Raw genomic sequence first — 15,508 nt, 5'->3', positions numbered from 1 at the left:
AACTCCTTGAAGAAGATGTCCACACACATTGTTTTTATTCCATCTCCCATTTTCTCTACTTAAACTGCCTTGGATATTATCACCAATGGCACCGAAGTTGGCAAATTCATGGGCTCTTTCCACACCTCGTCTTATGTGACCTTTCAGGGCATGTGACACAGCTGACCACTCCCTCCTTCTTGAAACACTTTGGCTTCCAAGAAACAAACTCTCCAGGTTTTTTTTCTACCTCTCTGGCTCCACCTTTCATTCCAATGTCACAACGTTAAAATTCCTTAGATTTCAGTCCTGTGCTCCTCTCCTGCACATTCTCTCCCCAGGGAAGCTTACTCATAATGTGGCCTCAGATAGCATCTATATGCCAATGATTCCTCCATTCTAGATCTCTCTGCAGTGCTCCAGACTCATAAATCCACATAGCTACTTAATATTGGCATTGGATGTTTCGAAAGTAAACTCTTGATATTCTCTCTGATATGTGCTTTTGCTTTAATTCACTGCTCTCCTTAAATGGTACCACCACTCTCTTCCACCCACCCAGTTGCTCTTCCGAGAAAATTTGATTTCAGATACCCCTTTATTTCTCACCCATCAAATCCAATCCTTTATGAAGTCCAAAATGTATATCTAGAAACATTCCATTTCTTTCAATATCTACTGTACCCACTGTCATCTTTTGCCCAGAATACAGTGATAACCTCCTAACTGGTCTCCCTGTATTTCCTCTTGCTCTTTCCAGCCCAGTGTCCAAACACTAACCACAGTGACCTATTGAAAATACTACCCCAATTATATCACTCACCTGTTAAATTCCTTGCTTACTGTGGACCTGTTGGCTTTCTCTCAATCCCTAAAATACAATGGGCCCTTTGCTTGCCTCATGACTTTGCATCTGCACCTACCTAGAATTTTATTCCCCCAATAATTCACTTGTGAAATCATCAAGGTAGGCTAGATTCTGCTTTGGTAGCAAGCAACCCCAACATCACCATAGCTCATGCCTGATAAAATTTATTTATTACTCACACGGCAGTCTGATGTAGGTCAGGGTGGCTCTTCTTCAAGTGGAGACTCAGGGGTTCAGGGGTCCTCTAAATTGTGGTACCCCCACATTCGAAATGCAGCCTTTGTAGTTGCTATGGAAAGAATAAAGAGTGTGAGTGATTATGCATTGGGCTTTCTCTGCCGGGCTTGGAAATGGCCCACATCGTGTCTGTTCACACTCCATCGGGCCTATCACAGTCACATGACCCTATCCTAACTTCAAAGAAAAAGAAATTGTAGTTTTTCTGTGTGTCCAGGAAGAGGAAATGAGATTGGTGAGCATCAGGCCAGTCTCTGCCACTTCCTGGTAAAACCTACTCATCTTTAAAGAATCAGCTTAAATAATACTTCCTTATAAAGGCCTTCAAGTTTTTCTGACCTAAATTAGACCCCCCTGATATATTCTATTGTAGCACTCCATGATTTTCCTTTACCTCATTATCACAATGGTAAGTTTCCATTTCCTTATGTAATGATTTAAGATTTATTTCCATTTCTAGATGGCAGGCGCTACGAGAGCAAGGATTGCATGTTTTGCTTTCATGGTGCTTGTAGCATCTACCACAGTACTTGGTAGATAATTGGTGTAAAAGTTGTTAAGTGAACAAATGAACAATTGCACATAGTCATTCCCTGGCTACAAACAGCGCACTACTTGTGAAGAAGAAAGACAAGTATGTAGACAGTCATGGTTTAGTGGAATAAATGTTCCAGGCAGGTAAGCCCCAGGAGCTGAGGGCAACCTGAAGAGGCAGTCCAGACGGCTGTGCTTTAACTTCCATGGCAATCTAATCCAGGAGTCTGTAAACTATGGCCTGCAGACCAGGTCTGCTTTACTGCCTGTTTGTTTTGTTTTTTTTTTAATGGCCCAAGAGCTCAGAATGGTTTTTATATTTTTAAATGGTTGAAGAGAATTAAAGGAATAAGAATACATTATGACATGTGAAAATTATGTGAATTATAATTTCAATGTCCATGAATAAAGTTTTGTTGAAACACAGCCATATCCATTAGTTTACTTGTTGCTTACGGCTGATTTCAATAGCAGAGTTGCATAGCTGTGAAAGAGACCACCTGGTCAGCACAGCCTAAAATATTTACTATTTGGTCCTTTACAGAAAAACTTTTCTCACCTCTGATGTAATCCATGCTTAGTTTAAAAGTTCATTTCTATGTGAATTATGTCCAAGTTTCCATCTTTAATCCTCTCCTTTTCCCATTCTCAAGTCCACTGCCAGAAATCAGGCCTCCCTAAATTCTCTCTTTGCAGGAATGTTTTTGCCCTGCTTTCTCTTCCTCCCTTCAGTCTATCCTTCTAACTAACTTCTCAGAGAACAACTTTGATATTTGTAATGAAGGGGCTCAGCTCCCGGCAGGTGAACGCAGGACATGGTAAGGCTGAAAAGGAACAACAACGGAGCCACAGATAGGTAGTTCATACCACTATATTTTCGATGGCGGCTGGTTGAGACACTGGAAGCAAACATCCGCCAATACCTCAACCAGGCGTCTTCCTTCACCACAGCCTTGATGGTGGCCGGAGGAGACACAGGAAGTAGAATCCTCAAGATCTGCACTTGCCAATGTAGCCGCTGCAGTTATATAGCATACAGAACAATAGTGGCTGGTGGCCAACTGGTTACAGCTGACGGCCAACTGGTTATAGCTGATGGCCAACTAATTACATAAGTGCTTGCATGTGCAGGTTACATAACCAAGCCAGCACCTTTCCACATGAGGCTGAGATCTTGGAAACTGCTCTCTGGGACTCCGTCTCAACAATATTGTAACTAGTCTTTGAGTCTCCCCATCTTTAATTAAATAAAATCTGCACTGTTTAGCATGGTAGTCAAGGTTCACCATTATCTTACCACATCTTACCTTTTTAGCAGTGTCTTTTACATCATACTCCATGCAGCCCATCCTTACTTAACCCATCCTTTCCTTCTTTACCTCCAGGCCTATGTTCAAAGTTACCATCTCTGTATGAAATGTCTGCTTCTGGTATTTCCATTTTACCCATCCTTTAAGTTGGTGTGGGGACAAAGCTCCAGAAAGCAGTTTCCAGGCTCTCGGCCTCACATAGAAAGGTGCTGGCTTGGGTGGTGAATGACCATCGACTGTGATTGGTTGGCCATCAGCTGTGGCTAGTTGGCCGTCAGCTGTCACCAGTGAGCCATCGGCCACTAATATAACTGCTGTGGCTACGCTAGCAGGAAAATGGGGGCTAGCAACAAGATGGTGGCTGGCAAGTGCAGATTGCAGGTAGGATGGTGGGTTGGGGACAGTGTGGCTCCTGCTTCCTGTGTCTCCAACCCAGCCGCCAGCGAAAATATAGTGGTATGACTCCTGTATCTATGGCTCCGTGGGTGTTCCTGTTTGGCCTCACCATGTCCTATGTTCTTGTGTGGGGACTGGGACTGGAGGCCCGGCAGGCCGCCCTGTACGACACATGGCGTAGTCGGCAGGATACGGTGCTGGCCAAAGCTTTCCGAAGGTCAGTGGAGCAGTTTGTGCGTATGAACACTCAGTCACAGGAAGACCAGGAGGAGCAGCTGCCGCAGAGCTGGACCCCCGTGGAGGGGTGGAAAGACTTGGATGGTTCTCCAACCAGCATAGGCCAGAGAAAGTGAAGGTCGTTGTGGCCTTGTGGGCTGGGAAGTGCTTGCTGATGCACCCTGGATGCGGGGCTTGTCCTAGGAGGAAATACTTGCTGAGTCCTCCGTGGGAGATGAGGGTGAGATCAGAGTCGTCCCTCACCCCCAGGACAGCCCTGGCGAATGACTATGGACTATGAGGAATTGCCTTCCATCCCTAATTTAATGGACAGCTTGACTGTTTGGGAACATACCACCATGTAGTGGAACTGGTGGATGTTTGCTTTTGTGTCTTGACTGGCCGCCATCGAGAATATGTAAGCACCTTGACTGTGAGCTGCTGTTGTTCCAGCACGATACCCTGAGAGGCCCCAAGAGAGAGTGGCAATGCCCTGAGAGCCCTGGCTGAGCCCAGGAAGTCTGGCTGTGCCCAGAGAGAGTGGCGGTGCCCTGAGAGCCCTAGCTGAGTCCAGTAAGTCTGGCTGTGCCAGAGAGAGTGGCGGTGCCCTGAGAGCCCTGGCTGAGTCCAGGAAGTCTGGCTGTGCCCAGAAGAACTGTGGTACCCGAAGAAGCCCAGTAAGTCTGGCTGTGCCCAGAAGGACTGGTGGTGCCCTGAGAAACCCTGGCTGTGCTCAGAGAGCCTGGCTGTGTCCAGGATATTGCATTCACCTCCAGGCTCCTCGCACAGGGCCCCTCGCGGAAGACGCTTGTCGCGTAGATTGTGAGGTGAGACCCTTTAGGGGTGGAGTGTGGGGACAAAGCTTCAGAAAGCAGTTTCCAGGCTCTCGCCTCACAAAGAAAGTTGCTGGCTCAGGTAGTAAGTGGCCATCAACTGTGATTGGATGGCCATCAGCTGTGGCTAGTTGGCTGTCAGCTATAACCAGTGAGCCATCGGCCACTAATGTAACTGCTGTGGCTACGCTAGCAGGAAAATGGGGGCTAGCAACAAGATGGTGGCTGGCAAGTGCAGATTGCAGTTAGGATGGTGGGTTGGGGACAGTGTGGCTCCTGCTTCCTGTGTCTCCAACTCAGCCGCCAGCGAAAATATAGTGGTATGACTCCTGTATCTATAGCTCCATGGGTGTTCCTGTTTGGCCTCACCATGTCCTGTGTTCTTGTGTGGGAACCGGGACCAGAGGCCCCGCAGGCCGCCCTGCACGACAGTTGGTTATTTCAAATGCCCCCTTGCCCTAAAAGCCTTCCCCAGCTCCTCTACTGAGAATAATTATTCCATCTGTGTGATTCGCTAACAGTTTGAATGACTGTTTTATTTCAAATCCAACTTTTATGGTTTCCTGTGTATACATACAGATTGTCTGTTTCTCATGTCCTATTGAAAGTCTCTCAGGAGCTGGGATCATATTTTATTGTATTAATCTCTGTATCTTTTTGGTGCCTAGGATGTGTCTTGCACAAAATGGAAATGTCTATCTTTTGCAAAAGTTCTGGAGAGCTGGGTTTGTGAATTTTGCCAAGAACTACCTGTATTTAAGTACAAATCCATTTAACTTCTTTTAGGGCTCACTAGAGCGAATAACACCTTTTTAAAGACACGTTGTCTTCCAGCTGTCACACATCTGTGTATCGCTATCTGGGACCCTCAGGTACGTCTGCAAACACGTGTGTGAGAAGCACTTCCCCTCCCCAGACCACGCCTCTGTCCGCGGTGATTGGCAGACCAAACATTAAAATCAGCCCTCTCCGCCCTTTCAGCATTAGCCAATCAGAGACCCCGAGATCCTCCTGACTACTAGACACTATTTACTAACAGATCGACGCTGGGGAATAGGGGTGTGACCATTCTGGGGAGGTCAGGGAAGGGAAGGTCCCGACTGCGCGTGCGCACCAGTGGAAGTGGGCGGGGCACAATCTCGATTTCACCAATCGGAGTGGTCGCGCTCCTCCCTCTCCTGCCTCCCCGCCAAGCAACAACAATTCGAGGAGCGGGGCGGGGTAGCTCGAGAAGCATCAGAGCGGATTGCCCAATGGAAGCCGGCGGTGACAGATGCGCGCGCCCTGTGCCCAATAAGCGATGGCGGCTCGAATGGCTCCCGTACCTTGCTGGCTGTGGGCGGAGCGGCTTGAAGGAGGAGGCGGCGGACCAGGGGGCGGTTTGGTTGCGCGGTACTAGCGGTGCCCGCCGTAGGGGGAGGAGGCGGAGGAGCGAGCCGTGCGGCCAGAGCGGGAAAGAGACTCGTCTCCGCGTCCGAGTTCTGGAGCCGCCGCGCCGCGGCTCCTGGGCTGCAGCGGGAGCTGTGAGGGGCCGGGCGTCCTCCGTCTCTCGGGTCCCCTTGGAGAACCCCGCGGGATCGGAAAACGGGGAAGATGGAGGAGGGCGGCAGCGGCGCCGCGGGGACCAGCGGGGACGGGGACGGAGGCACCGGGGGAGAGCAGCTCCTCACTGTCAAGCACGAGCTGCGGACGGGTGAGCGACCCCGCCTTCTGCGGCCGGGCCGGCGCGGGGGCGCGCCCCGAGGGCACGCGGGGGCCCGCGCGGGCCGGGGGCGCGGGGCTGGGCGGTCGCCGCGGGGGGCGGGCCCGGGGCGGGGCCTGGCGGGCGGAGCGGGAGGCAGGGGGTCCCGGGACGTGGGGGCGCGTCCGAGGGGAGCGGTCGGAAAGTTTTCGGGAGCCGGGGAATGAGCGGCGGGCGCTGGGCGTTGGAGCCCGCGGGGCAGCCGACAGCTGCCCGTTGGCACTCGTCTCCGAGGATGTCTTCGGGCCCCCTTCCCGCACAGGTGACACATCTGTCACTGCATCCTGTTTGGGGTGAAAGGTGCGCCTTCCTCAGTGTGGGAGAGCGACACTTTGTGTTGGAGCGTGACTCACTTCTCCACCCCTCCGCTTCCCCTGCGGCGGTCCTGATGGGGCTGAGTGGAACCGTCCCCCAAGGTGCTGGGGTCCTGTGCTAGGTGACAGGGAGGCTGTCCCAGCGCTTTTCAGGCGTGAGATCGCATTCCCCAGTGAGATAAAGAGGGATCGCGGGCCCCGGGGACTGAGTGCTTTTATTTGCAATTGTCATGAAATACTATACCTGGCCTTACATTTCTTTCAAAGGTCTCTTGAGATGAAGACTCTATAAATTTAAAGCCCTAGGTAAAAGCGACTAGCTAGCCGGCTCAAGCGCTTACGTTCTGATGTTTGAGATCACTAGAGCTGTTTCAGCTTTTTACTTGTTGCTTTATTCGTTGTGTGGGTCCGGCTTCCTATTAGAAAATGCTTATTTGGACTAATGAGTAAGATTGGATTTATATCTGTGGAGCACAGTTTCGTATAAGAGATTCTTTTTTATTTCTGAACAGATACTACATTAATGAGCTGTTCATTATTACTATTAAATATTGTGGACGTTTATAAAGGTTTTTGATGGAGCTACTTTGGAATATTGGATATTCTTTGATTATGCAGACACAAAGCTTATACAGCAGGTTTCAGGTGCATGCTTAGGACATCTTGTTACTGTTTTGAACAGATTGTAAAGTTAGATCTGTCACTATTCTTTGTTTTTGTTATTTCTAATTTGATTGTCAGTTATTCCACCGAGTGCCAAGTGGTGAGTTGGTTTAAGAGGATGTCAAATGCATGGTTTCTAATTTCAACATTTTTAAACATTGTTTTTTTGGGCGTTGTGAATTTATGTATCTTGAGCCAGTTACTCCATAATCTTTTTAAGTTCCTAATATAACCTGTGTAGGTTTGGTTGGTTTGATTTTTCTCTCTCAATTTAATAGATAACTGATGTTTTCAAAGGCCTATTAAAACATTTATTCAATATTAATATGTGATTTGTGCCTGGCCCAGTGTTAGGTGCTTCCTTGTGTGGAGATTTTTAATTTCTTTTTCTTAGCTTACATAACGAGTCACTGATTTATATATGTAGAATCATGCTGTACTGCCAAAGCTACTTGAATCATATGCTCCTCGGTCATTGACCATAGTAGAACAAGCAGCTTTTTGCTAAATGACCAAAGAGCAACTTATTTGTTTTTAATAGTCAACCAACTGCTCAGTTTCTGGGTTTTGCAAACAATGCTAGTTTTGTAGAAAACAATGAGTACTGCTTTATTTCCCCTTCTCTACTGTGTGAATCATCAGCTTCAAGTTTGCATTTCAGAAATTTTTCTGATGGATGGTGAGATTACACTGAATTCATTAGTACTGTTAACTGTCAAAGGAAATGAATAGTCATTTTGATTTATTGCTGACCGGATATAGTGGTCAAAAACACTGTTAAAATGTAGCTTGAAAAAATTCACTCATCTTCAGCCAGCTGTGCTCCTGTTAGCACATGATGCTATAATAGGCGCCAAGGTAATTTGATCTGATATGGTCCCTTGCTTCTCAAAATGTGGACAAGTCTATAGTCATATCAAGCCAGCAGTTGGTGATTGCCCGTCTGGGGCCAACACTGTATGGTATGCGGTAGGATGGATGAAAAGGCAATAAAAGTCGCATGTGAGGGCAGGGAAGTTGTTGCAGTTGTGTAGGCTGAGCATCACGGCATACCTGCACCTGGAAGACTTCATTCTAAATCCCAGCTCTGCCATTTTATAGCTGTGCAGACTTAGACGGGTCACTTGACTCTTTCAGACTCACTTCTCTCATCTATAGAGTGTGAGAATTGAATGAGACCCCGTTGGAAAAGTGCTGCTCAGGTTGCTTGGCACGCATTAGGCACTCAGGAGATGTTGGCTGAATGTCAACCTGAAAATCAATCCATCACAGTGTCTTTTCTTCAAGTGTGTGAATTAATCTAATGTAACTTGGAAAACGAATCACTCGTTTGTGCTCGAGCTATGCCACATTGCCTGGCTATCATCTTTTTCGGAACATGTCTTCTGAAGTAGAGTGTTAACTCCCCACTGTCCCTGCTGCTGCTTAGCAGCCTGTGCATATCTCTTTAATAACATGTAACACAAATTCTGTATAATCCGTCTATTTGTGCTAGAATGTAAGGTCCTTGAGACCTTGTTCTTTATTCTTTATCCATGTTCCTTGTCTATTTTCAGCCCCTGGTATATGGTGGGCACTCACGTAATTATTGAATGAATTCACTGAATGGCTGAAAATCTAGGACCAAGTCTCGCCATTTATTGTATTCTCAGTACGTTGGCCATATTAGCTGGTTGATAAATTGATGACAGTGGCTATAAAAGCTGAAGGAATGAAGAGTAAAGAATTGATTAGACTGGTTCAACATCTATTTCTTGAGCACTTTATGTTTTCTAGACTAGATGGTCCTGATGATACCAGAATGACTAAGAAAATGTCTTGCCCTCTGATAGTAGGGGCGGAGGCCATGCAAACCAGTCATTAGAATACATTGTCATAAGTATAATAGTAGAGGGATGTACAGAGTATAAAGGGAGCAAAGAAAAAGTTAGGACTTTTAGGTTTCAAATAATTGACTCCAATTCTGTTGAACAACAGCAACAAAAAATGGTGGAGGTATTATTGGACGGATACTGGGTTATCTTACCCATTCACTTATTCAATAAATATTTCATTACCTCTTATGTATTGAGAGCTGTTTTAGATACTGGGGTTGCGTATGGTCTTCCCACTGGAAGGATAGAGTTGCATCAGGAATCGCTGGAACCAGAGGCTTATGTTGTCTGTACTCTCTCCGTCTTTGCTTGTCTGTGTGTAATGACTTTATTCTTCTCCACTGCTGTCCAACTTTTCCCACATGGGAAAGAACATGCTTGCTGACAGGCCTCAAGTTTTACATCTTACAGCTTCAGGTACTGGAGAGACACTGCCTTTTACTTAGCTTAAGGTACGTATACAAATTAGGAAAGGACATTATTGGCCCGACTGGTCAGGTGCCCTCTTTTGAATCATTCAGCTAAGGCGGGGGAATGGGACTATGTCTAACATGACAGCTGTTACAGTAAACATATGGATGGGGGTGAAAAGGAACTCTTAGAAGAGGGAGGGTTGCTGGGAAGACATTTCCTTAGGTGTCCATCATTAGGAGAGAGACCCTAACGCTGAGGAGAGGGTTAAGGAAGGGGTATTAGTTATCTACTGCTGTGTAACAAATTACCCCCAAACTGAGTGGTGTATAAAGCAACGTGATTTCTGCGGGTCAGGACTTTCGGCGGTGCTTAGCTCGATGGTTCTGACTCGGAGTGTCTCATGAGGTTGTAGTCGAGATGTTGGCCCGGGGCTGCAGTCTCCTGAAGACTTGTTTAGGGACTGGAGGTTCCCCTTCTAAGACGGCTCACTCATGTTGTTGGCAGGATGCTCCATAAGGATGGCTGAATGTCCTCATGACAGTTGGCTGCCCCAGAGCAAGTGACTGAGGAGAGAGCAAGGTGGAAGCCATCATACCTTTTTTGTTAAACAGCTTTTTCGGAGATATAATTTACATACCATAAAATCCACTTCTTTAAAGTGTACAATTCAGGGAATTTTATGTATTTATAGAGTTATACAACCATCACCACAATCTAATTTTAGAACATTTCCATCACTTTAAAAAGAAATGTCTTACCCATTTTATATCAGTCACTCCACATTTCCACCACCCATCCCCAGCCCTAGGCAACTGCTAATTCTACTTTCTGTTTCTATGTATTTGCCTAGGAACACTATCATATAATAGAGTTTTACAATATATGGTCTTTTATGACTGGCTTTTTTCACTGAACATAGTGTTTTTAAGATTCATCCATGTTGTGCAGTGTATCACAACACATGTTTTTAAATTAATGGTATTCCGTTGACAGATATACATATTTTGTTTATCCATTCATCAGTTGATTGACATTTGTGTTGTTTACACTTTTGGCTATTGTGATTAATGCTGCTATGTACATTTGTGTACAAGTTTTTTGAGTGGACTTACGCTTTCATTTCTTTTGGGTGTGTACTAAGAGTTAATTACTGGATCACATGGTAAGTCTGTGATTAACTTTGTAAGTTTTCCAAAGTAGCTGCACCACTTTACAGTCCCACGAGCAATGTACAAGGGCTCCAATTTCTCAACCTCCTGTCAACACTTGTTATTATCTGTCTTTTTGCTTATAGCCATCCTAGTGAGTACAAAGTGGTATCTCATTACGGTTTTGATTTGTGTTTCTCTAATGACTAACAATGTGGAGCATCTTTTCATGTGCTTTTGGGCATTTGTATATCTTTGGAGAAATGTCAACTAAGATCCTTTGCCCATTTTTTAATTGGTTAATTTGTCTTTTTATTGTGATCTGAGAGTTCTTTATTCTAGATTAAAGTTCCATATCAGATATATGTTTGTAAATATTCTTTTATGAAGTGAGTTGTCTTTTTGTTTTTTTGGATGGTATCCTTAGAAGCACAAAGTACTTTAATTTTGACAAAGTCCAGTTTGTCTACTTTTTATTTTGTTTCTTGTGCTTTTGGTGTTGTATCTAAGAAATTATTCATTAATCCAAGGTCATGAAAATTTACGTCTCTGTTTTCTATTAAGAGTTTTATGGTTTTAGCTATTACATTTAAGTTTTGATCCATTTATTGAAAGACTAATTCTTTCCTTATTTTATTGCCTTGGCACCCTTGTCAAAATCAATTGATCAGAGAGGTATGGGTTTATTTCTGGATCCTCAATTCGAATCCAGTGATCTTTATGTCTGTCCTTATGCTAGTGTCACACTATATTGACTATTATACCTTTTTAGTAAGTTTTGAAATTGAGAAGTGTGAGTCCTCCATGTTTGTTCTTCTTTTTCAAGATTGTTTTGGCTGTTCCTGGTCCCTTGAATTTCCACATGAATTTCTGCAAAGCTAGCTAGGATTCTGGTCGGGATTGCATTGACTCTGTAGAGCAATTTTGGGAGTGTCGCCAACTTAGCATATTAAGTCTTCTGATCCATGAATGTGCAGTGTTTTTCCATTTATTTAGATTTTCTTTCCTTTCAACATTTGTAGTTTTCAGCTTATAAGTTTGCATTCATTTTCTTAAATTTATTCCTAAATATTTTATTCATTTTGATGTTATTGTAAAAGGAATTATTTTTTAAATCTAGTTTTTGGAATATTCATTGCAAATGTATAGTGACACAATTTGTTTTTGTATCCTGCAGTGTTGCCGAACTACTTTATTAATTCTATTAGTTTTTTTGTGTGGATATCTTAGGCTTTTCTGTTTACAAGATTATGTCATCTGCAGATAGAGACAGTTTTACTTCTTCCTTGTCAATCTATGTGCCTTTTACTTAAAACTCTTGCTTAACTGCCCTGGCTAGGACCTTCAGTACAGGGATCAATAGAATGGTGAGAGCGACATTGTCTTGTTCCTGATCTTAGGGGGAAAGCTTTCATCTTTCACTATTAAGCAAGAAGTTAGCTGTGAGTTTTTTTGTAGATGTCCTTTATCAGGTTGAGGCGTTTTTTTTTTATCATGAAAAGGTTTTGGATTTTGACAGGTGCTTTTTCTGCATCTGTGATGATTGTGACGTGTTTTTTTTTATTGATATGGAGTATTACATTAATTGATTTTTGAGTGTTAAGGTAACCTTGCATTCCTGGGTTGAATCCCACTTGGCCATAGTATATATTTCTTTTTAAATGCCATGCTGGATTCAGTTTGCTAGTATTTTGTTGAGGATTTGTTTTGTTTCTATATGCGTAAGAGATATTTGTTTATAGTTTTTTTTTTTGTGATGCCTCTGTCTGGTTTCCCCAAAATATGCTGGATTGATTTTTGCCATCAATGAAAGATCTTATCTGTTTGGCTGTTGGCATCTCTACTTAGGGTCTTGTAGGTAAAGGCTAACAGATTTCTGGCTAACTGTATTTCTAGCTCTGCTCCCAATTTGCTGTGTGACCTGGGGCAAGTCATTTTACCTTTCTGAGCACAAGTTTTCTCATCCGTAAAGTACAGGTGTTGGATTGAGTTATATCCAGAGTACTTACCAGCATTAAGCTGGTGTTCTATGGAATGTCTGTGGAAGTCTTGGTATAGACAAAAGTCAGGAATGGTGATTGACTTTAAAAGATAATTCTGTTTTACCAAAGGATTAGTGATTGAATCTCACTGAAAACAAGAGTTCCCTGATGCTCTTTGAATGTGATTCCATTTATATTGATTTAATTTATAATTAGCTCTTTAGGAACATAATGATTACCTACGCTAAGAGATTTTGAAAGATTTCAGTGGAAATCTTAGTTATTTGTGAGAACAGCGCAGCTCTCCTTTTCACGTTATACGTGCATCGATATATATTTCTGTCTCTGTGTGTATATCTTTTATAGTACTTTTCCATTTATTCACACTTTCCTTGCCTTGAGAAGAGTAGGCAGAACTTGTGCTCTATCTTTAGTTTTATAGGGTACATCAGGAAGGTTAAAATTATAAATAGGTTATTGATAGTACCCTCGTTTAATTCCCTAGAGCCTAGACCTTGAAGGAAAATCCCTTCTTAACTTTCTACCACAAGTTTTAGAGATTAAGAAAATGATCTACTTGGGCCAAGAAGGTGGCCTCTCATCCCTTAAGTCAGGGAGGATTTCAGGTATATTTTGTATTTGTAGTCCCGAAGGGGAAAAACCTTCTTAGGTGGCAAGTCTACTGTTGTATCAAGACTCAGTGTTCACCGGGGTTCCAAAGCGAGGAAGAACCGCGAGACCTCAGCTTCCTGGAGACACAAGTGGTTGGCTGGGCAGCATTGACTTCTTCCCATGGAAAAAAAGCTGATGCTTGGTGAAAACGCCGCTGGGGAAAATCTAACATAATAATACCATGTGTTGACGGAAGCTTCACAGTTAAATGCACTGTTGAGAGATGTCAATCCCAAAATGCAGTGGGAGGGAGGGGTTGTCACAGTTACCTCCTTTGAGCTCCCATAATGATTTACGGATCTCTGCACCTCAAAGTTCTGAGCACTCCTACATACCTCTTGTTTGCCAGGGAAGATGACTAGGGTCTAAAATAGAATCTTGCCCTTATTTTTGTCTCTGGCGATACCCTTCTGGGTTCAGGTATATCTATTCCTCTGAAAATCATGTAAATTCTCTGCACTTTGTGTGTATATATACATATTTCTAAAGTTGCCACTGAGTTGGCGCTCTCACATTTTTTTTTTTTTAAATATTCCGTAGGCATCTTCCTCTGTCCCTGCAGGGAGGATAAGCAGTCAAAGTTCTCAATTTTTAGTATAGTACTTGTTATTGCAGTTACTGTATTTCACACTCAAGTTTTTGTGTAGGTGTGCTTCTTTTTATATAATCAGTGTGTTCCTGACAAAAAGTTGTGTAAATAGTATTTTTGTAGTATATCAAATTATTTGAAATATAGAAGATACAATAATTCTGTGATTAACTCTTGAATTAAAAATTCTTTTGATTAGGTTCTCCATTTGTGGCTTTACTCTCATTGTGTAGATTTGGCCTCACATTGCTGTTTTGTGACACCATCCTTACAATTTAGACAGCTGCAAACAGGTAAATGATGAAGTCTTGTGTGGTAGGCTGAATAAAGACCCCTTCCCCGCAACCAGTGTCCGTGACCTAACCCTGAAATCTGTGAATGTGTTTCCTTCCATGGCAGAGAAACCTTGCAGATGTATTTAAGGGCTTCAAGATGGAAGATGATCCTGGATTATCCAGGTGGGCCCAGTGCAAACCCGGGCCGCTCATACGAGAGAGGCAGGAGGGTCAGAGTCACAGAAAGTGAAGGGAGCATGGAAGCAGAGGGAGAAAAGGAGATGAGATGGAAAAAACAGGGATTGTTGCCAGTGTTGGAGGGGCCATGAGCCCAGGAATACGGGCAGCTTCTAGAAGCTGAGAAACAGATATTACCTGGAGTGTCCAAAAGGAACAGAGCTCTGCTGTCACCTTGAGTTTATTTCTGTAAGACCTGGTATCAGACTTCTCGTCTCCAGAACCATAAGAAAACAAATGTGAGTTGTTAATAAAATATGAAGTTTGTGTTAAGTTTTTTGCAGCATCAATAGGAAACTAATACATCTTGCTTAAGATTGGGTAAGCCAAGAGATAATTTTACCTCAGGCCTGGGTAGCTAAGTATGATAACAATGTGAAGCAGTCATTGAAACCGTTGTTTTAGTAGAAAATGGTTAACAAGTGTCGTGCTTAGTCGAAGTAGAATGGTGTCCTCTCTAAGGAATCCAAGAAGACATTCCTTTCTGATCTTAGTCCCAAGCCTAGATGAACTGCTTTTGACCAGCTGCTCTGGTTTTCATAGGCATGCTCTGAAGTGGGTCCCGGAGTAGAACTCTTTTATCAAGCTGGTGCCAGAAAGCTTCAAATCTCAGGCCTACACCACGTAAAGTTGTGGTCTGGCATGCATCTCAAACCTCTTCCAGGTACCATTCTATGTCCCTAGACTTTCTTTCTATTTTTCCTTCTTTCTTGCTTTGTTGTGCTTTAGTTAAGCCAAGTAATTTACCTTAAATCTTTTCTGGACCAAGGTAGGGGTTAGGTAAGTACATAAGTAAATAAATACATTTTTGTAAACAGATATATATATATATATATATATATATATATATATATATATATATCATAAATAATATGGAAAATATGGGAAGAAATTTGACTTTCTATCCAGTGTTTTGCTTCTTAAATAAAATCTCTGTTGTATGGTGTTTATGTTATTTTTATATTTCTCCTAAAAAGAAAAAAAAGTAAGGTCTCTAATTAATTAATAGCACTTTTTTTTTTTAGAAAGCATAATGAGAAATCAGTAAAATAGAAGCATACTTTTAAAGAAGAATTCTAGTAGCCGAAAGGTGGAGAGAGTACACAGGGCTGTCCTTGTACCAGGCAGTCTTCTGCATTAGTGGAATATCCCATCGTTACCTGGAAAATTTCGTCAACTGGAGCACTCTGTCCTCTAACCACATCAATAGTCTGGAGTAGAGTTCT

At 43.3% G+C, this 15,508-nt stretch overlaps 1 protein-coding gene across 2 annotated transcripts in view; it reads left to right on the top strand.

Annotated features, from left to right (window-relative positions):
- The first annotated feature begins 5,672 nt into the window (after nt 1-5,672).
- The window catches only part of RPS6KA5 (ribosomal protein S6 kinase A5), a 148,748-nt gene continuing 138,912 nt past the window's right edge, over nt 5,673-15,508 (top strand). Inside the window, exon 1 of one of the 2 annotated variants that reach the window (XM_081048776.1) lies at nt 5,673-6,066. In XM_081048776.1, coding sequence (XP_080904902.1) covers nt 5,967-6,066 — 100 coding nt within the window. In that variant the 5' untranslated portion in view covers nt 5,673-5,966. The remainder of the gene's footprint in view (nt 6,067-15,508) is intronic. The other variant, XM_081048777.1, reaches the window with a different exon arrangement.

This window comes from Rhinolophus hipposideros (assembly GCF_964194185.1).
Source record: "Rhinolophus hipposideros genome assembly, chromosome: 5".
Classification (NCBI taxonomy): domain Eukaryota; kingdom Metazoa; phylum Chordata; class Mammalia; order Chiroptera; family Rhinolophidae; genus Rhinolophus; species Rhinolophus hipposideros.
The sequence above is the reverse complement of the archived record's forward strand: the minus strand, read 5'-3'. Positions and strand labels throughout refer to the sequence as shown.